The following is a 21713-nucleotide window of genomic DNA, read 5'->3' as shown; positions in this document are numbered from 1 at the left end:
GACAGGGCACGACTTTAAAAAAAAGAAAAGATACATGGGAGTTCCCATCGTGGCACAGCGGAAAGGAATCCGACTAGGAACCATGAGGTTTCAGGTTCGATCCCTGGCCTCGCTCAGTGGGTTAAGGGTCCGGTGTTGCCATGAGCTGTGGTGTAGGTCTCAGACGCAGCTCGGATCTGGCGTGGCTGTGGCTCTGTCGTAGGCCGACGGCTACAGCTCTGATTAGACCTCTAGCCTGGGAACCTCTATATGCTGTGGGTGCGGCCCTAAAAAGACAAAAGACACAAAAAAATTAATAGTAATTTAAAAAAAAAAAAGAAAAGAAAGCACTATAGTTAAGCAAGTCTGCTTCCTTCCAAGATATTCTGATGGGTTTCTTGAGTGATTATTATTATTAATTATTAATATTAATAATAGTATTATTGATTATTTAGGTGTTTCCCCAAGTATCCCTAGGTTTCCCTCTCTATCTGTGGGCCCCTCTTGGGACTTCTACAACTACCTGTGTAACTCCCTCTCCATCCCATCACTGTGGCCTCCTTTGCGTGGGAAGCAGTCAAAGCCACTCCTTTCCACGTCACCCACAACTCCTCATCTCTATTTGGCATCAGCGAACAGAGGCCGAGTTTTGGCCACGGAATCGTGCTCAGTCAGTTTGTCAGGGATGCCTCTACCCTCGGTATCCCATCCAGCCCGTCTTCCTGCACCCCATCAAGGTGCTCTTAATAATGTCCCATTGGCTCCCTAACCCCACCTGTTGGTTCCAGCTCCCCATGGCCCCTCTGGCTCTGGGAGATGGTTTCCCTCCCTGTTACAATAGTCTTGAATAAAACCGGCCTTGTGGCGCTTAATGGTAAGATTGTCATGCACACACACACACAAATAAAAATGAAAAAGAAAATAAAATAAAAAAACAGTACAGACGATGGGAAACACTAGGAAAAAATGCTGGGAACGTGGTCCCAAGACCATCACCTGTGCCAGTTACCGTGGAAATAGAATCATCCCCTGGCGCTTATCCCCAGCCTCTTATTAGTATTAGGAAAACTAATCTTGAATTTTGAAGGTTTGAACTATGGGGGGAATTCAGAAATGCACCCCTTGCTCAGCACACAATTGTCTCTCACACATGTAAAAAACCATCTGGAAGGGCATGTGCCGGAATTTTGAGTGGTGCGATTCTAGGTGAGTATTTTTCCTTGTGTCGTCCAAGTTTCCCGCAAGTGCCACCATTTGCTACAATCCATTTGTGATCCCAGACCACTACTCACAGGGCTCCCAGGATCATGCGTGGCCACAAACATGATGACAGTTTTGAGTTGCCCGATGTGCTTGCTCCCAGCATCGAGCAAAGCAACGCTCTTCTAGTTATTTCTACAAGTGGGCTGGGTAGCGCCACATTGGTCAGAGTTTTGTGCTGTTCTTGGTTATTTGACTGTTTGCAGTAGCCCCCAAATGCACTGCTGAAGCGCGTCCTAGGGGACCTTTGGGCAGGAAGGCTGTGACATGCCTTAGGGAGAAAACACATGGGCATGAGCTCCAGAGCTGTCAACCAGGAGTTCAAAGTGAAGGAGTCAATGTATATGAAATAACATGTCTTTAAAACGAAACACATAGGCGTTCATGCTATGGTGCAGTGGGTTAAGAATCTGACTGTAATGTCTTGGATCACTGGTACGGGTTCAAACCCTGGCCCAGAGCAGTGGGTTAAAGGATCTGGTGTTGCTGCAGGTGTAGGCCCCAGCTATGGCTCAGATTCAGTAGGCGGCCCGGGAACGTCCATGCTGTGGGTGCAGCCATAAAATAGAATCAATAAAAATGCAAAAAAAAGAAACACATAAAAAAGAGGACATTTGATCTCTTAACAAAAACCCACAGGAGCGTCACCTTGCAGTTTCCCTGGGAGAGGTCCTGTGTTTGCTAGTCCTGTGTTCTTGGTGACTCTCTGGGCTGTGACTGCCACCGGGGACCACAACCACCTGGGCGTCGTTAAGGGATGAGGAGAGAAAGCACTATTTTCGAAAAGCAGGTTGTGGTGGAGGTGCAGGTCCTCTGATGATTGCGTCACGACAAAGTAGAGGACGCCCCAGGCTCCGGGCTGGGGCTGTGCACAAGCTACGGCTCCACCTTCAGATCTTGCGCAGAGATCAGCCTTGTCACCTGCTGTTCTCAGAGAAGCCGTCAGAGGTTCTCTGTCCGACGGCTAGAAAACAGCGAGGCAGGACCTTGGGTCGAGGCGTGTAGGGAAAGCTGGGGTGTGAGTGTGTGCTCTGGCCCACTTCACGGAGGCCGACAGGGAACACGAGACGGGGCCGTGTCCTCAGCTGAGTCGCTGGCCAGCAGGAGAAGAAAGAAGCCCTTTGCTGGAGCCTCCAGATTCCTGGGTCGGGAGCACAATGCTCCCGACGTGGGGTCCGGGTGGGCTCCGGGGTGTCCAGGCAGCCCCAGGGGTCCGCGTGCTGGGAGTCACCACCCCCACCACCAGGTTAGCCGTTGTTGCGTTTGCCAGCGGATTGCTCTTCCCTCTGTGCAGCTTTTGCCACTGACGAAGCCCGGGCACCATGAATGCAAGCGACTTCCGCCGGCGGGGGAAGGAGATGGTGGATTACATGGCTGACTACCTGGAGGGCATCGAGGGTCGCCAGGTGTATCCCGACGTGCAGCCCGGCTACCTGCGCCCCCTGATCCCCGCCACCGCCCCCCAGGAGCCAGACACGTTTGAGGACATCCTTCAGGACGTTGAGAAGATAATCATGCCGGGGGTAAGACTGCACCCGGGGTGGGAGCGCAGGACGCTCACGGGGCCTCGGGCGACGCACGCCGAGGATTTCGCCCCATCCTCACCACCACTTCCTGGCAGAGAAACTTCTTTCCTTTTTATGAGCACCCTTGTGGCATATGGAAGTTCCCGGGCCAGGGGTCCAATCGGAGCTACAGCTTCCGGGGCTTGTGCCACAGCCGCAGCAACGCCAGATCCTTAACCCACTGATGGAGGCCAGGGATCAAACCCACATCCTCACGGATACTACGTCGTGTTCTTAACCCGCTGAGCCACAGTGGGAACTCCAAGATGCTTTTTTATTTCTGTTTTATAGCTGAGGCAGCGGAGGCCCAGAGAAGTTGGGTGATCAGCCTAAGGTCACACAGCTAGTAAGTGATGGAGCCAGGATTGCAACCCCGATGGTGTGGGCTGCAAAGGAAGTGAGCCCACGTCCCCCAGGCCCCCAGCTCAGTCCACTGCCCTGAGCCCTGGTACATGAGAGAGTCAGCACATGACTGCTGGAGAAAATCAGCCGCTGGGGACTGGCTGGTTTCAAGTAACTTAGTTGCTCAAAATACACTCCCACTGCTTTCGTGTTTAGCAGTGGGGAAATCAGGCGTGTGGAAGAAATGTCTCATCCGTTGTCTGTGAGAGTGGGCGGCGAGGTCCCGCTTCTGCCCAGGGCTGGGAGGACTCAGGACCAGTCCCCCCCACCACCACCCTGAGCACTCAGAGGGGAGCAGGCAGAACAACCTCGTAACGGGAAGCGATGGGACCTCAGGGGCGGGCCCCTCACGACAGGTGCGCCTGGTCGGAGCGTAAGGTTGTTCCTGGAGACTCAGTCAGCTGTGGTGAGCCCTGGTGCCGGCTCTCTCACCCCGGACTGGCCTCCCTGGCCCTGAGTGACCGCCCATCTTCCGCAGGTGACCCACTGGCACAGCCCCTACTTCTTCGCCTACTTCCCCACGGCCAGCTCGTACCCGGCCATGCTCGCCGACATGCTGTGTGGGGCCATTGGCTGCATCGGCTTCTCCTGGGTGAGTGTCAGGGAGATTGGGGCTGGGGGTCACAGCAGGTGAGCAGGTGGCAGATGCCACCCTGGAGGGACAAGGACGCTGGAGGGGGGCGTCCTAAGGGAATTTGAAGTCCAGGGAAATAGAGCAAGAGTGATGTCAACACCCAGAAGCCAGGTGTGCACAGCGGTGCTCTGAGCAGTACTTGGATGAAGTCACATCACCTTCGAGGCCCTGGGTTGCTTCAGCCCAAGCCTGGGGATCTGCGTGTCCCAAGCACAGTGAGGGCTTCTGTGCAATCTGCTGTGTGAGAAACGCTGCCGCCTGCGTCCCGTCCCCTCGGGTCCGGGCCACCAGCCCCAGTCCCATCTTGTCTGCAGATAAAATGCCTACAAAGGTCCAGCCCTGGCCGAGCCCTGGGTTCTGGGCAGTGGGTGCAGCGGGGCTTGGCCAGGATGGGGCGGGCCTCTAGGAGGGGCGGGAAGGTGAAAGTCCAGCTTGTTCCCACCAGCCAGGCATGGTGAGCTGGGTGCACATGGGGGCCGAGCTGCCAGGGTACCACAGTGAGACTGCGTGGATGGGCCGCTCTGTCCATCCTGGGGGGCCTGGGGCCCCCCTGCCCCCCATGCACGTGGAGCTCCCTCCTGAGAACGCAGAGGCAAGATCAGAGTCTTGCCGGGGCTCCTGCCCTGCGCCGTCTCCTCCCTCCCGCTGTGACGGCAAGGATCCACCCGTGAGCCTCTCCACGTCCTTCTGTAGACAGACCGCTAAGCGAGCAAGCTCCCCGTGCAGCACCTGCAGCTGGGGAGCAGGGCATCGTGATGGGCCTTCCTGCCCAAACAGTCCTGCAGAGTTGTAGCCAAAGAGCCTGTGTTTGAAACCTTTGGGGGCATTTGAATAGCATCGGGGACTGGGCGGGCTGTAGTCTGGGGCGCCGTGGAAACTAAATGCTGCTGCTGCCCCCTAGATTCGGTAAGACCCAGCCCCTTTTGAGTCCAGCCACTAGAGGTTTGTGGGGGAGACGGGGGCGGGGGGGGGGTAGAGGTGACGTCGCCGGGGGGACGTGAGGTCAGCCTAGAGACGCAAACCCCTGCACGCAGTGGACGCACGCATCCCGTGGCCGCCCAGGCCAGGGGCGTGCACCGCCCTCGGTGGTTCTCCAGGTGCAATCTCAGCACCAGGTCCGGCCCCACCCCAGGGTCCCCCGAGAGGCCTTGGGACCGTGGGGGGAGGGCCCTGCTGGCGCTGCTGCTCCGGGAACTCTGAGATGGGAAAGCCCCCCTTCAGAGTGATTCCCACCCAGGGACAGGCCTTTGGAAAATGTTTAAAACCTTTTGCTAAATGGATAAATCAAAGTGGCGGGAGTAATGATGTCTCCTCCTTGTCCTACCTGTGGTCACGAGCTGGGGGAGGCCCAGGGCGTGACCTGTGGTCCCTCCTTACCCTCCGCAGGCTGCCAGCCCGGCATGCACGGAGCTGGAGACAGTGATGATGGACTGGCTGGGGAAGATGCTGCAGCTGCCCGAGGCGTTTCTGGCTGGAGAGGCCGGAGAAGGCGGCGGGGTGATCCAGGTAAGGCCGAGAGCACCGGCCCGGCTTCCTGGGAGGCACGGGCTCCAGGAAGGGAAATGGCTGCAGGTGGAAGAAGGCCCTCGCGTGTCTTGTGCCCTCATGTTTGTTCTGGAGAATAAGCAAAGCTGAGCTTTGGAAACAGTGTCTGGATCTGTCTCTCCATGCCGTCTCTCACCCCAGACCCCTGTTTATGGTGGCAACAGTACTGGCTCTCGCTAGGCAGGTGCATAGAAATAAAAACGATGGAGGAGTTCCCGTTGCGGCTCAGCAGGTTAAGGACCTGACATTGTCTCCGTGGGGATGCAGGTTCGACCCCTGGCCTCTCTCAGTGGGTTAAAGATCTGACGTTGCTGAAAGCTGTGGTGTAGGTCAGGAGGCTGACATGGATCTTCCTGGGCTAAAACCAGGGCTGATCCCTTGGGGGTTTCACGCGAGAATCTGTCCGTGGCTTTTCCAGTTTCTAGAAGCTTCCCTCATTCCTGGCCACAGCCCGCCCCTGTCTTCAGGGGGGCAGTGCTCTGTCTCTCTGACCCTTCCTTCCTTCATGGCTGCATCTGCTCACAGATGAGAACAATTCCTCACTTTCAAGGATCCAGGAGATTAGTTTGGGTCCATCCAGATCATCCAAGGTAACCCCCTCCCCCGAGTCAAGGTTCTTACTTCATTACGGGGCAGAGTCCGTCCGGCTTCCGTGGAAGGCAGAGCTTCGCAGTTTGCAGGATAAAGCGTGACGTCTTTGGGGGGCCCTTACTGTGCCGAACCCAGTCAGCCCGTGTCAGGGACCGGGGCTCCCACGCTACCCTCCCTGCAGATTCAGGTTCAACGGTCTTAGGTGGGCCCCGGAACAGGCCCTCTGACCCGCGGGTCAGGTCACTCTGCTGCAGAGACGCTCAGACACGTTGATAGACGGCCTCCTGCCGTGACCCACAGCTGACACCGACACCGCTGTGACCGTGGCCTTCCCGCCAGAGCTTCTTCTGTCAGACCTCTTTCTTCCCTTTGTGTTGGGATGTCTGGTGTGTTGATGTGCGAGGTGGGACGTCCAGGCGGAGGGCTGGTGATGGTGGTGGACGGTTTCTCCGTACAGACACAGTAGCGGTTGATGGTACTGAAGTCCTGGGGGCGATGCCTGGATTCCTGACGAGGAGCCGGCGAGCGGAGGGTTTGGCACCGGCGCTGGCCGTGTCTCATCCTGGCGCGTCGGGGCGAGGGAACCTCCCGGGACTAGGATGGTTGTGAGGATGTCTGTTGTGATGCTGGCCGCCTTTTCTGCTGGAAGAACTGGGCAAACGAGCCTGTGCATGTTCCCCTTTGAAGCCAGAGAGGAGGGCTGCCTCTCTCCGTTCCAGGGGGTTCCTGGGGTTTCTGGCGGAGTTGAGATAGTCCCACGATGGCTGAGGTTGGGGTGGGACGTCCTGTCCTAGATGCTCGTGGGTAACGATATGGTCGAGAGCGTCAATGATCAGTTTATTAATAGGATAAAAGGATTCTGGTCAGGGATCGTGCTGTGGTACTTGGTATGACCTTGTCTGGGCGGCTGCCCAGGGGGCTGGGCTCCACTCCCCTCCCTCTGCCCCTCCTGCCCCACCTCTCTGGTCACAGCACTTTCCACCCGACGCCCAGGATTCCGAGTGGGGGCACTGTGAGAAGGAACGTTAACAAAGCTGCAATGTGATGCTCCGAACTGGAATGAAACATAGCAGCCACTGGGGCTTGTGTCACAAATGCATACATCTCAGCCCCCCGGGACAGTTTCCTGCTTGTTACAGGTTATGTTTCCACTTTGGAGAAACCTCACACAAAGATCTGAATTCAAGCTCCTTCCAGCCTTGGGGAGGGGCTGCTGGGCTCAGCCCTGTCCTCATCTCCCTTCAGGGGGCAGTGCTCAGGGGGCTTCCTGGTCCCGGGCATGTTGCTCCTGTTTCTCTGGGGTGCTCCTGCCAAGGAAGAGCAGAGCCTAGGGGTCAGAGCCGTGAGAGCCAGGGCGCAGGATTGCCCTGGGGACCCCGGATTTTAATTCTACTGGACCCAGTTCTGCACCCGAGGGCGACTGCACCCTTCGGGACAGCCTGGACCTTGCAGCGGGCTTCCTTCCTCTTTATCATTCTGTACATTTGGCCAAGATCCACTTGCTCTTCCTTTACCCGGGAACGCGCTTCTTCGACTCTAGTTTCTTTACCGTCTCTGCGTCACCTCTACCCTGCTTTTCAGGAGCTTCACTTTTCCACGATTGGGTGTCTCTTCTGTCATTTTTGGTTTTCTCTCATCGTTCTCATTTCATTTCTTTCTTTTCTTTTGGTCACTTTCTCTTCCGCATTTTGGTTTTCTTTACATCCTTGGCTCAGTTTTCCACGTTGCCGACTGATTGCCGTCAGTGTCAGTTTTGGTTCTGTTGTTCCTTGTAAAGGATTGTCCCTCCTGCGGAAAAAGACATGATCCTTTATAAGAATGGAAGAGCTGCAGAAGCATTTGGGGGCACACTTCCTCCCTGTGTTATCTCAGTTGTGTGTGTGTGTACATATATATACCAAACTGGCATGATAGGCCATGAAGATTTTCTGGGTGGTATTTTACTTACCGTTTTATTTGAGCATTTCCCCTCGTTTACAAGGTCTTTGAGACTATTACGATTGCATGCCTTTCTATGATGTGTCACAATTTATAGAAATAGAAGCTATTTATATTGGGTCACAGCGCTCCCTCTTCTAAATCATCCCTCAAAGGACACCCTTTCGGATGGGGCTCAACCGTCGCCTACAAAGGTTGTCAGCTTTCTGCTGGGGCTCTCCTGGTTGAGTCCATATTCACCACCCCTCTCCACCAAAGTCAAAACAAAACCCAAATAAAGAATTTGGGAGTCCCTGTTGTGGCACAGTGGAAACGAATCTGACTAGTACCCATGAAGATGAGGGTTCGATCCCCGGCCTCGCTCAGTGGGTTAAGGTTACAGCATTGCCATGAGCTCTGGTGTAGGTCGCAGATGTGGCTTGGATCTGGTGTGGCTATGGCTGTGGTGTAGGCCCCTCTGATTCGACCTCTAACCTGAGAACTTCCATATGCCATAGGTACAGCCCTAAAAAAAAAAATAATAATAGTTTTTCTGGGTTTCATGGGGGTTATAGCTAAAACAATTTCACATTCAGTTCTTTTTAGCAGCCCAAGGTGACTCTTCTAATTTGATACTTCTCAAAATTTTACAAATACCTCATAATCCAAGGTGTGTAGCGTCTAATAAGAGCTATTTCTTATTGAATGCCCATTCTGAGCTAAGCTGCGTTTTAGCTTATTTCTTGTGTTTTTTTTTTTTTTTTTTAAGGGGCACACCTGCAGCATTTGGAAGTTCCAGGGATAGGTGTCAAAGCAGAGCTGCAGCTACAGGCCTACAGCACAGCCCCGTCAATGCCAGATCCAAGCTGCATCCGCAATCTATGCCGCAGCTTGCAGCAACACCAGATCCTTAACCCACTGAGCGAGGCCAGGGATCGAACCCACACCCTCATGGGTACTAGTCAGGTTCTTAACCCGCTGAGCCACATGGGAACTCATTATTTCTTGTGTTTTATGTGCTCATTTTTTAAGCTCCAAATACTCGTGAAGAGTGATGGAATTATTGACAATCCTTTTCTTAGTTAAGGAAACTGAGAGCTGGAGACATAGGCTCCAGCTCTTGGAGGCAAGGCTGGTTCACGGGTGAGTTGGGCCCGTGAATGAACCATGAGGTGCATCCCTGACCGTTGGCTTGGGTGAGACTGTCCAGAGGTGGCCGTGCTGCCTTGGGCCCTGCCTTTAAATGCTCGTTCCTTTAAAGACAGTCCCACTTTCCAGAATCAACAAAAGCCCCAGCATTAGGTTCAGCATAATTCTGGTATCTCTTAACCCAGAATTCAATCCGCTCTCCTGAATGACGAGTCCACTGAGTTTGCTGGATGAAAGGAGCTGTGTCTGCGTTCGAGGCAGGACGTCTGCCCTTCCGGGCCGACAAGGCTGACTCTGTAATTGGCGAAGTCCCGGAATGCCCGAGCCTGGTGGCAGCCTGGGGGCCACGGATGTGGGCGATGCTGTGCCCTTCGCAGCCATAATCGCAGCTGCTGGGCACCAGCGCAGTGCCAGGCATCTGACTCAAATGGCAAATCGTCCTCTGAGCTGGACAAACAGGGCCACGGAGAATGGGCTGCTCCTAATTGGGTTTGAAAGCTCTCTTGGAAGAAAAGGCAGTTTCCTGCCATGTGTGGGGTGACACTTGAAAACTCAAAAGATGCAAGGACCTTTCTGCTCCCAGGTCAGCAGCCCAGTGGCAGTGCTCAGCCTGTTTCTTTGCGTCGCAGTGGCCTCGCCATGGCAACCTTCGTCTGCGGCGGGAACGCAAAGGTCCCGTTACTGCCCCTGGGCCCCTCCTTTGGGCACAGATCTGCTTCCAGCAAAGGCCGGGAAGACCCTCTTGCCCTCCTGCCTTGGTCACCGAGCCGAGCTGGCCGCCCTGAGCTGTCCCAGTCACAGATGCTTGACTAATAGTGATCTCATTGGGCTTTTTTTTTTTTTTTTTTTAAATCACTTTTTGTTGCCTGGAGGAGGGGAGTTTTCCAGGAAAACTCATACTGAACTGGCCTGGTAATTCAAGCCTTTCATTATTTATTTATTTATTTTGTTTATTTTTGCCCCCGCGGCATGTGGAAGATCCCAGGCCAGGGTTTGAACCTGCACCATAGCAGCAACCTGAGCTGCCGTAATGACCACACCAGGTCCTTAACCTGCTGAGCCACCAGGGAACTCCTCCAACCTTTCGTTGAAATGGAGTTGGGAGGAGAGTGGACATGGGGGTAGTGTGTGTTCCAAGGCTGCCGACGAAGGTGGTGCTTGGGGTGCCGCACTCTCATGGGAATCGGGGGGAGACGAGCATTCCCCCCCGGAGCTGTCCCTTCAGTGAGCTTTGATGGTCCATGTCTGGTGACAACAAAGGAGGCAGGGGACAGATCGCTGACACACGAGACGTGGGCACAGGAGGAAAGCGTGTCAGGCGGTCGGCGTGGGGCCTCTGGAAAGAGCTCATTTTCGCTTAGTGACCCTTGGAAAGATCTCTCTCCAAACGCAGTCGCCGTCTGAGGTACTGGCATTGGGACTTTGACATATGACATTTGGGGGCGGGACAATTCAGGCCACAGCATTAGTGATGGAGGAAACCCCCCAGGGCCACTTCTGAGTCTCAAACAGGAGGCAACCCATCTGTCAAGACATGCGGATGTCTCTGACCAAGTGCCTGTGCACAGAGCGGGGCTGAGCACTGCGCCCTGGGCGTCTCCTCCTCTGGGGAGGGGGGCAGCATGTGCTGGCCCGGCTGGAGGCCTCCCCGGTGGGGGGGTGGCCACAGGCGGGCCTGGTGGTGCCCAGGACACGCTAAGAGCTCCGAGGTGCTGGCCGTTGTGTCATGTGACACAGACACAGCATCCTTGACGTGGTAGTGAGAGCAGCAGTGGTAGATGCAGGAGTGCAGTGCTCCCCGTGTGATCCAGGCTGAGTGTCGCAATTTTAGATTCATCCTTTAAGAAAGTACGGAGATCTCAGCTCGCATCTCCCAAGCTTAGAGACCGATTCTCTGGCTGCCCTTTGAAGCTCATGTCTACCTGTTCTTGGATTTAGGGAAGTGCCAGTGAAGCTACCTTGGTGGCCCTGCTGGCTGCTCGGACCAAAGTGACGCGACGCCTGCAGGCCGCCTCCCCGGGGCTGACCCAAGGGGCCGTCTTGGAGAAGCTGGTGGCCTATGCATCCGACCAGGTGGGTGTGCGAGCCCGGGAGGGCCCTCGAGCCAAACCGAACTATACAGTGCCATTTCCAATCCAGAAGCAGTGCCCCAGCTGTCTCAAGATAGAGACCTGGGAGTTCCCTGGTGGTGCAGCAGGATAAGCATCTGGCATCGTCACACTGTCGTGCAGGTTTGATCCTCGGCCTGGGAAATGCCACATGCCGAGGGTGTGGCCAAAAAAAAAAAAAAAAGATAGACTTGTACTAAAGAGAAAGTGTGGCCACTTGGATCGAGTTGAAAAGAAACGTCCCGTCAGGTCCGAGTGCCCAGCTCCCCCCTCCCCCCCTCCCCCCGTGAGGCTGGTGTTGAGGTCGTCTGGCCCCTGCAGAGTGCTGTGGGCACGTGGGGCTCAAAGACCCAGGCCCATCTCACGGCTGTGCTGTTTTAAGTTTTGTGATCTCAGGCAAATCATGTCAACCCCTGAGCCTTTTGAAAACCGTCCTGCGGGACAAAAGCCCCTGCCCCCCAGCATGGGCACCCTGCTGGCTGGTGGCTGCGCTAGGATAATGGAGATGTGGGTGCGGTGTGATGTGTAGAGGACGCTGCAAGTAGAAGCATCGCGTTTCCCACTGGCCAGCCCGCTGGGAAAAGGCTGCAAACAAAACCAAAACAGAATGGTGTGGGACTTCTCATCATGGCCCAGCAGTGACGCTTCCAACTAGTGTCCATGAGGACGCGGGTTTGATCCCTGGCCTCACTCAGTGGTTAAGGCTCCAGCATTGCTGTGAGCTGCGGTGTAGGCTGGCAGTTGCAGCTCCAACTTCACCCCTAGCCTGGGAACGTCCATGTGCCACAGATGAGGCCCTAATTTTTTTTTATTAAATGCATGCATTTGGAGTTCCCTGGTGCCTCAGTGGGTTAAGGAGCCAGCATTGTCACCGCTGTGGCACAGGCTCAATCAGGAAACGCCACGTGCCGTGGGTACAGCCAAAAAAAAGGAAGAAGAAGAAGCCCCCCGTGTAGGTGGTCAGTGGGTGTAGGTTGAGCTGCTGTGAATGTTAGGGTCTTGCCTTTCCTCACGGGGTCTCGTGAGGGAACTTTTAGCCCAAGAGATGGGATCTGTGATGTTTTCTAGATTCTCCCAAGGGCAGTGCGCGGCTAGTACCATCCTAGGCGACAGGTGAGCTCGTTACATCCACCGGACAGCCGGGGCTCTTGGACGCAATTCCGAGGTCCTGTCGCGTTCCCCAGCAGCAGGGCCGAATGCAGGGTTTTAGGGGTTCACCATTTATTGAGGGGTGCTTTCTGGGGAAACCTGTAGCAGTTAGGGAGGCAGGATGGGACAGTCTGCCATAGCCTGGCCCATGAACCCCATGGGGCTGCCTCACCTTGAGGCAAAGAGCCAGCCTTTTCTGCGTCTGTGCGTCCCGAGGGGTGTGGACAAGACGGCTCCATCAGCAGAAGGCAGCTCTGCAGTGAGGGGGCGGCGGGAGCCGAGGCCAGCCAGCATCCACAGCAATGCAGGGTGGATGGATGCCCGGGCCCTGCCGAGTGGGGGGTCCAGGAAGCTTGGGGCCCAAGAGATCCATCTTTTAGGGACCAACAGAAACAACGGTGGTTTTGGCAACAATTCCTGTTGTCGCTGCGTCCCAGGCCTGCTGAGACTTCTTAGCTCCAATCAGCTCCTCCGGGTGGAGTCCACAGTTCCTGATGGGCAGGAGCCCAGTGGGCGTGGGGTCCAGGTGCCCGCTCTCGGTTTACAGCCTGATCACCTCACTCCCCAGAGCCCACGGGGAGCCCTGCCTCTGAGACTGGTCGTACGCGTCACAGGCCATTTTAGATCTTCATTTGAAGAGCAGAACAGCAGCTTAGGAAGTGCCCTCATTATGTGTCCTTTTCCCAGCCGTGCTGTCCAGTGGGCACTGTAGGCCGTGGAGGTTCACGGCGTAACCTGCCGGCATCCCAGGAAAGGGCTGGAGCCAGAGTTGCCCAGGCCTCAGAGGCCGACCTTAGGGAATGCTGAGACCCAGGCCCCAGGACAGGGTCAAGTCTGAGGCCGTGATGGTGGGGCTGCAGGCAGAGGGCGGAGGCATCAATGAGAGCTGGCTTTCCTGCCGTCCCTGCGAGAATGCACCTGTCATCCCGTGGTGCTGCCATCCTGGCTCCCCCTTCTGCCAGGTATGGGTCCCTGAGCCCTGTGTTCTGGGCTGAGCCCTGCTGCCCGAGGCCCCGCATTGGAGGCAGGCCCAGCTCTGCGGCCAGGTCCTCGCTCCACGTGTGGGGTGTGCCTTCCCGGCGCGCCCTGCTTCTCTAGAATTCAAACCACTGGATGAAAACCATCCCCAGCGTGCCTAGCACTTCACCTGCTAAGAGTGAATGATAAAACCAGGATGTGGATTCTTCAGGACCTGAACCGGTTCCAGGCCTGGGGCGGGGGGGGGGGGGTGCAGGAAAGGAGGCTCAGGGGCTGCAGCATCTGACCCTGGCCCTTTCTGTAGGCACACTCCTCGGTGGAAAGAGCCGGCTTGATTGGTGGCGTGAAATTAAAAGCAATCCCTTCGGATGGCAAGTTTGCCATGCGAGCTTCTGCCCTGCAGGAGGCCCTGGAGAGAGACAAGGCTGCCGGCCTGATTCCTTTCTTCGTAAGTTCTGGGGGTGTCTGAGTCCTGCACTGGGGAGGGGGTGGGGGTTCTGGGGGGGCAGGGCCAGGGCCAGGGCCCCTTTCCAGGCGGTAGCAGCGGCCCCAGGCCAGGCAGTTCCAGGTCGGCCCGTTTCTCCTCGAGGGCGGGTGGAGCGAGACTCCTTTTCCTCGGCGTGTGCTAAGCGCAGAAACCTGTCACCAGAGCCCAGCCCAGGGGACTCTGCCAAGCCGAGAAGCCTTGCTTCTGCTTCCTGTTAAAGGTGACACCATCGATGGCCCCTGGACCTGGGACATGCAAGACTGACCGAAGAAGAACTAACCACAGAAGGTCCAGATCTGAGACCTCAGTAGCTGCTAAGATGCCCCATTTGTGAGAGAGGCAGAGTGAGCAAAGCAGTGACCGGTTAACACACAGTTAAATAGGATAGCGTATTTCCCTCGCAGTCTGTGTACCTTTAGTTCCCTTTTTAGGTCTTGTCATAATAGCGAGAATCCCCCGTGTCATGTTGACTGCGAGGGGCCTAAGCAAAAGCCTTGCCTTGTTTCTGATCTTACCAGGAAATCCTTTACTCTCTCACTCTTCAGTATGTCTGATTTTTAATAAATGTTCTCTATCAAGTTGAAGGAATTCTGCTCTAATCCTAAATTTGCTAAGAATTTTTTTAATTGTAAATGGATCTTGGATTTTGTCAAATGCTTTTTCTTTATCTGTTGATACGCTCACGTGGTTTTTTTTTCTTCTTTAGCCTTTATGGTAGGTTACACTCATTGATGTTCAGTGCTTACTTTCCGTCAGCTTTGCATATCTGGACGAAGTCCCACTTAGTTGTTATTTTTTTTAACTCTGTAATTGAAATCAGTTTGCGGATGTCTTTTTGAGAATTTTCACATCTTTATCCACAAGAGACAGTCGTCTATAGTTGCTTTCTTGCGATGTCTCTATCCGATTTTGGAACGGGGCTAATACTGGCCTCACAGAATGAGTTAGCAAACGTTCCCTTTTCTTCAATTGTCTGGAAGAGAGTGTAGAGAATTCAGTTAATTTTCTTTCTTTAAATTGAAGTGTGGTTGGTTTGCAGTATTATGGTCGTCTCAGTGTGCAGCACAGGGCTTGGCATCTGTGCAGATTCACTCCATTAGAATTTAGTGCCGTACACCGCCTGTAACCACCTGTGCTGTACCATATATCCTCTTTGCTTATCCGAGGCTGTTCATACTCTTAATCCCTCATCCCCATCTTCCCCCATCACCACGGGTAACCACTAGTTTAGTTTTCTTTTCTTTTTCTTTTGTGTCTTTTTAGGGCTGCATCCACAGCACATGGAGGTTCTCAGGCTAGGGGTAGAATCAGAGCTGCAGCTGCCGGCCTACACCACAGCCACAGCACCATGGGATCCGAGCCACATCTGCGACCTACACCACAGCTGACGGCAACGCTGGATCCTTAGCCCACTGAGCGAGGCCAGGGATCGAACCTGCACCTGTGTCCTCATGGATGCTAGTCAGATTCGTTTCTGCTGAGCCATGGCGGGAACTCCTTTTGTTTGTTTGTTTGTTTATCTATTTATTTATTTATATTGCTAATATTAGTAATGTATGTTTTTCCTTAGTTAACCTAATTAGATGTTTGTCAATTTTATTGATCTCTTCAAAGCACCAGCATTTGGTTTTGTTGATTCTCACCATTGACTTCCTGTTTCTAATTTCTCTGACGTCTGCTCTAATTATTATTTCTCTTCTTCCAGTTCCTTTGAAGTTAATTTGCTCTGTTTTCCAGTTTAAGGTGGAAGCTTGCATAGTAGACTTAAAATTTCCTTTCTTTTCTAATATATTAGAATTTATATTCCTTTCTTTTCATATATGTGTGTGTGTGTATATATATATATGTATTTAATGCTATAAAATTCCCTCTAAGCATTCTTTTCATTGCATGCCACACATTTTGATAAGTCCCTTTTTCATTTTCACTGAGGTAAAAATATTTTTAAACTTTTTCTTGAGACTTTCCCTTTGCTCTAAATGTTAATTAAAATCTTTACGTTGAGTCTTCAAGCCAGGAACATGATATGTCTCTGTATTCACTTAAATCTTTATTCCATCGTATAAACCTATACATGTTTTGCTAGGTTTTTGCCTACAGAATTCTTTTTGGAAAGATCGTGAATGGTATTGTATGTCTAATTTTGGTGTCCCTGCGTTTACTGTAGCTCATAGAAAAACAATTATTTTTGCACATTGCTCTTGTATCCTTGTAACCCTGCTGAACTCACTTCTTAGTTATAGGAGGATTTTAAAAAAATAGATTTCTTGGGGTTTTCTGTCTAGATCAACAGGTCTTTGGCAATTAGCTACAGTTTTCTTTCTTTCTTTCTGAACTGTGCGCCTTTTTATGCCTTTTATTTCTTTTTCATGCCTTCTTGCATTAGATAGCATTTCCAGTGCTTTTGTTTTTCTTTTTGGAGCCACACCTATGGCATATGGAGGTTCCCAGGCTAGGGGTTGAATCAGAGCTGTAGCTGCCAGCCTATGCTACAGCCACAGCAGTGCAGGATCCGAGACACACCTGTAACCTATACCACAGCTCACGGCAATGCTGGATCCTTACCCCGCTGAGCAAGGCCGGGGATCGAACCCAAAACCTCATGGATACTAGTTGGGTTTGTTACACTGAGCCACAACGGGAACCTCCCAGTGCAGGGATGGGAGTGGGCATTCTTACCTTGTTCCCAGTGTTAAGTGAAATGTACTCAGTTTTTTGCCATTACGTGTGGTGTCAGCTGCAGGTTTTTTGATGGATGTTCCTTCTCAAGGTGAGCGAGTTTTTCTCTATCCTTAGAGTTCTGAGAATTTTTTTCGTGAGTTAGTGTTGAATTTCGTCAAGTGCTTTTTCTGCATCGATTAGTGTGGTCGTGTGGTTTTTTTTCTTCTTTAGTCTGCTAACAGGGGAGAGTACCACGAATTTCAAGTGTTAAACCAGCCTCTCGCCTCCGGAATGAATCCCACTAGTTCATAGTGTGTAGTTCCTTTTATCTATTCTAATTACGAATATTTCTAAGGACTTTTGCTTCTATAATCGTGAGTGATGTTGTTTTGTGCATTTTCCTTTTTTATAGTCTTGTTCTGGTTTTGATGTTGGGGTAATACTGGCTTCATAAAAACCCTTGAGAAGTGGTTCCTGCCTCTTCTGTTTCCTGGGAAAGATTGTATAGAATTGAAGCTAATTTTTCTTTTTCTTTTAAAAATTATTTTTACAATTTTACTGAAGGATGGTTGATTTCCAATGTTTTGTGAATTTCTGCTGAACAGCAAAGTGACTCAGTTATACGTATGTGTGTGTGTAACACTCCTTTTCGTGTTCTTTTCCGGTATGGTTTACACAGGATGTTGCGTAGAGTCCCCTGGGCGCCACAGGAGGGCCTTGCTAGTTTCCCATCCCGGATGTCGTAGTTCGCCTCTGCCCACGCCAAACTCCCCTTCCTTCCCTCCCCCACTACTCAACACTCTGTACAAGACAGTGGGTAGAACTGGTGTTAAACTTTCTTTAAACGTCTGGTTTTGAATTTAGCAGTTTCCTATGCGTGGGGAGAGCAGGAGTCTGGGCCCATTGAGAGCATGGCTTTGATGTGCATCTCAACTCTTCAGGGCCAGTGTCCTGAGTGCCCTCGGGGTGCACAGCCTGGGGCAATATCCTTCGTTTACTGGTGTGGCAGGGGCATCCTTGGTCCAGGCTCGCGCTCACCATCTGTGGGGTGGGGGGCGGGGTGCTGCTCTGGCCGCTGCCCTCTGCCTTCGTGTTTGTGAGGACTTGGAAATAAAGCACCGCTTGGGAGCCCTGCCGAGTGGCCTTTGTCGGGACATTTCCTGTGTCTCCTTAGGTGGCATCTACCTTGGCTGCGTGTCATGGTCCTCCCCGTGGGCTCTCAAATTCATGGTCTTGGAAGCAGGGGCCAGACACCTCCACTCGTGTATTTCAGAGCTGCTGGGGATGGAACGTGCCCCAGTTCCGTGATCATTCACTGCGCCGTTCACGTGGCTGACAGATGAGCGCCCACTGGGTGCTGGGCCTGTGGGTGCTGAGATCCGGGGGACCCTCGAGGACCTTAGGTGCTCGAGCAGAGAGGTTAAGAGAGCAGTCAAGGTGCACCGTGACCTACATTGGAAGCCCGTGGTTCGGAGCAGAGGGAAGTTTCACAGCTCATCAGAGCTCGTGGTCTGATCCGCGTCAAATGCCTGCGCCAGCCCCGGGCATTCACGGAGAGCCATCGTCCCTTTCCTCCTGGAGCGCTCCTGGGGGAGACAGACGCGTCCCCCATCTCTGTGTCATTTGTCTCTGTACCCACGTGACGAGGGCTAGAGAGGGTGATGAGGTCAGCAGAGGGGGTCAGTGACGCCTTGCTAAGAGGTAACCCATAAGCCCCGTCCTGGAGGACAGCAGGCAGCGCCCGGGAGCCCCTGACTGTCTGCTTGAAGAAAACGGCACTGCCAAGGCCTCGAGATGCTGAAGGTCAGAGAATCTGGGCGGAAATGCAGCTGGTTCTTATCTTAAAGGGGCAGCCAAGGGCTGTGAAGCTGGAGAGAGAGGCTGCCCAGACTGGGCGGGAGGGTAGCTTGGGCTTGAACCTGTGGCTTGGTTATTCTCTGGAATCATGTGCCTGGTGGTTATCACTCTGTGTGAACTCTGTGCATGACCCCGAGATGCAGCCCCTTAGCCTTCATCATTTCACAAAGAGGTTGCAGCCCCTTCAAAATCCAGCCCCACTGCTGAGAGCAGGGGGCTTGCGGGGCAGATTGGACCTGGGAAGTCAGAACCACCACCCCTCCACGAACTTCCTGGGGCTTGTGATAAATTTCCCTTTCTTCCTCTCCACAGTTTGGCATTCTGGCTTGATCAAGTCAGGCCGGAGGCAGAGGGCAGGGCCTGTGCGGCTGTATTCAAGCAGAGGGGGCCAGAGACGAGGAGGAGGGATGGGGACAGCGCTGGGCAGCAGGGCCGCCCCGGGTCTCAGAGGTGGGGCTCCTGCACCGCCCCCCTCACCCGCCTCCCCCTGCGCAAATGTGATTAGGCCACAGCAGAGCGGCTGAAATCAGGTTAACGTCATGAGCTGAGCTGGGGAAATCAGAGCCTGGAGGAGAGCAGGTGCTGGGCTTTCAAGTGGCTTCTGAGAATCAGGACGCGCTGACTCACAGCCATCCAAAACTCCAAGCACGCAGGGCCCCCGCCTCCCCGCCGGCCTGGCACATCCTCGTGCGAGCCTGGGTCCCCGTGCCACCCACATGCCGCCCTCGTGAGCTGCAAGGGGCCTCTGGCACGGCCCAGCGTGCTGGGTCCTTTAACCGGCAGGACCCGAGTTGACACACCTGGGTTCGTGTCTTGGTGTACTCCTGCCGGCGTGTCCTCGGGCCCCGCCCTGGGAGTCGAAAGCCAGCTGTAAAGGGGGGTGTTCATGAATGCATCCAATGCATGAGGCTTGTGCTGGCTGAGAATAGTCTCTGCCGAGTTCCCCGGGCCAGCTGGCCTGGGCGCTGAAAAAAGTCACCTGTCCTTGTTCTCAGCAGAGCGCACGCCCAGAAAACAAGCATTTTCTTGTTTGTACAAAATGCTCCCTACCTAGAACAAAAACATCCAGAATTACATGAATATCTAGGAATCAAAGGTCTATATTAACCTAATCTCATCGGAAAAGACAAGCAGTATTAATATTTGGTCAAATCACTCTAGACACGCTCCTGTGTGCACATCAACAGAAAACACTGTTAAGAGGGTATTTACGTGTAATTTTAAAAACAGGAGGTATTGCCTTCATTTCCATTAGAATTAAACTGAGGAAAATGAGGTGAAACTGAAGGAACCACCGAACTGCAGAACCGTCATTCCCAAGAGATTCTTAAAATTGAGAAAATAAATCACAAGCCACTTTAAGAAGGCTGAATCATCCTGTGGTTGTTTTTAAGCGATGCAATTTTTATGACCGAGTCGAAGCTTTTTTTTTTTTTTTGGCTGCACCCCTGCCGGATGGATATTCCCTGGCCGGGGATTGAATCCAAGCCACAGCTGCAACCTACACCACAGTTGTGGCAATGCTGGATCCTTAACCCACTGCTCCCGGCTGGGGATCGCCCTGAGCTGCTGCAGTTGGATTCTTCATTCACGTACCAGGGTGGGAACTCTGAGTCGAAGCATTTTAAGAGTCTTATGCTCCACCAACCCAACGAGGCTCCTTTGACAAAGCATTTTAGCAGCCATTTCTATATCAGGAAGAAATATATATCAGCTTGAACTGGGGAAGGCAGGACCAGAGGTGGAAGGAAAAGGGGGCTGAGAAGCCCCAGCACCGTTGAGGCTGGAAGGTCTACACTCGCAGACCTTACGATGGGCAGGTCCTAGTCCAGTGCACCTGTGTCGGAAAGGGGAAAACGAAAGCCCAGCGAGGTGACAGGCTGCTGCAGAGCTGGGCCTCGAACACAGGCCTCCTTGTCCCAAGTGCTCGGCTTCAGTGTCTGCGTATTCATCAGGCCTTCTATTTCCTGTCCGGCTGGTGCCTGGGAGTCTTAGGGTCCTTGCTGGCCCTGAAGGTCTAGCCAGTAGCTCGAGGTCTTAGAGGCAAGTGGGCCTTTCCTAAGCGAAGCAGCCACCCCAGGGCCCACCAGGCCTGCCCACCTCCCCGTGGGGCTCTCTTCTGCTGCCCTGATCTCCCCCGAGCCAGAGGCCTGAGAGCCAGGGCAGCCCCTCTGCCCCGCAGCCCACTGAGATAATTCTCGCTGCCCACTTCTCGGCCTGCTTGCTCTGCCTCGCCTGGTCCTTTCCGCAGAATCCATGGTAAAGGCTCTTGCCCGCCTTCCCCCGCCTCCCCTCTGCCTCCTGACCGACCCTGGTCATTCCTTGTGTGGCCCTGCATGACATGGCATGGTCCCTTCTCCGTGGATAGAACAAGCTGTCTTTCCCACGGCAGTAGCCTCCCAAGATGGTCCTTGCCACATCTGAATCACAATGCAACACTCTCTCTGACCCAGGTGACTGTGCCAGCAGAGGGCCAGGGCCTGTCACCTGAGCTTTCATGGCGCAGACCCCAGCCCTCTGTGGTGAGAGCTCTCTGGCTGTCTCTGAGACCTGCATTTGGTTTTCAGGTCAAATGCGAGTGGTCACGGGTGAAATGGAACCAGAGAGGCTCCAGCCAGTTTCTCAAGTTTTCTAGCTTGTGTCTTTCTGAATTCACCATCTCTGTTCTCAGGGCTCAGAGCAGTGCTGGAGGCTCCCTGAAGGCTACATGGATCGAATGAAATTTCACAGTCTTGTCACATCAAAAGAGAAATTTCATTATCCAGACAGTACCTGCCATCGTAAATCGATTAGGCTCTGTGGTTTTGTAAATACAAGATGCTCTTTGATCATTTGGCGGGACTTTGCATTCAGCAAATGTTTCGGCACCGATTCTCTGCCCATAAAAGTGTGACTTCCTAGCAACGCGTAAGATGGAGATGCTGGCTTCAAGAGCTTCTTGGGTCAAGGAGGAGAGATGGCCTCGTGCATAAGAATAGACAGGTCAGGCGTGCAGATGTGGTCACCTGCGCAGGGCTGCGGGGCCCTCAGGGAGCAGGAGTGAGAGCGCAGAGGATTCCCAGTCACATCTCCCAGCTGTGGCGTCGACAGCTCTCCAGGACGCCCTTTGAGAATTATGTTCAGGGTTGGTAGGTCTTTTTCACGCATCTCCTTGGGAGAGCAAAGCTTCATCTTCTGAAGGTTGAAGTTAACCTTCGGGAAGACTTTGTTCCAAGAGAGAGGAGCAGCAGATGGAGGCTAGGGAGGGATACTCTTGGTCCGACGCCTGGGTGGCTCTGTGCTGACCTGGGGGCTGGACCAGAAGAAGCATCCTGTGATGTCTGGAGTAGCACAGCCAGGCCTCTGCACACACTCACTAAACTAAAAACATCCGGACTCCTTACTCTGTGGAGGGAATAACACTCCCAGCGAACCAATAGGCTGCCATCAGT

At 53.5% G+C, this 21713-nt stretch overlaps 1 protein-coding gene across 4 annotated transcripts in view; it reads left to right on the top strand.

Annotated features, from left to right (window-relative positions):
- The window catches only part of DDC (dopa decarboxylase), a 74857-nt gene that overhangs the window by 20641 nt on the left and 32503 nt on the right, over positions 1-21713 (top strand). For all 4 annotated transcript variants that reach the window (XM_021063927.1, XM_021063928.1, XM_021063929.1 and 1 more), the window contains 5 exons: positions 2534-2762; positions 3685-3798; positions 5227-5346; positions 10981-11115; positions 13582-13725. In XM_021063927.1, coding sequence (XP_020919586.1) covers positions 2562-2762; positions 3685-3798; positions 5227-5346; positions 10981-11115; positions 13582-13725 — 714 coding nt within the window. In that variant the 5' untranslated portion in view covers positions 2534-2561. The remainder of the gene's footprint in view (positions 1-2533; positions 2763-3684; positions 3799-5226; positions 5347-10980; positions 11116-13581; positions 13726-21713) is intronic.

This window comes from Sus scrofa, chromosome 9 (assembly GCF_000003025.6).
Source record: "Sus scrofa isolate TJ Tabasco breed Duroc chromosome 9, Sscrofa11.1, whole genome shotgun sequence".
Classification (NCBI taxonomy): domain Eukaryota; kingdom Metazoa; phylum Chordata; class Mammalia; order Artiodactyla; family Suidae; genus Sus; species Sus scrofa.
This window is presented reverse-complemented; position numbering and strand designations above follow the sequence as displayed.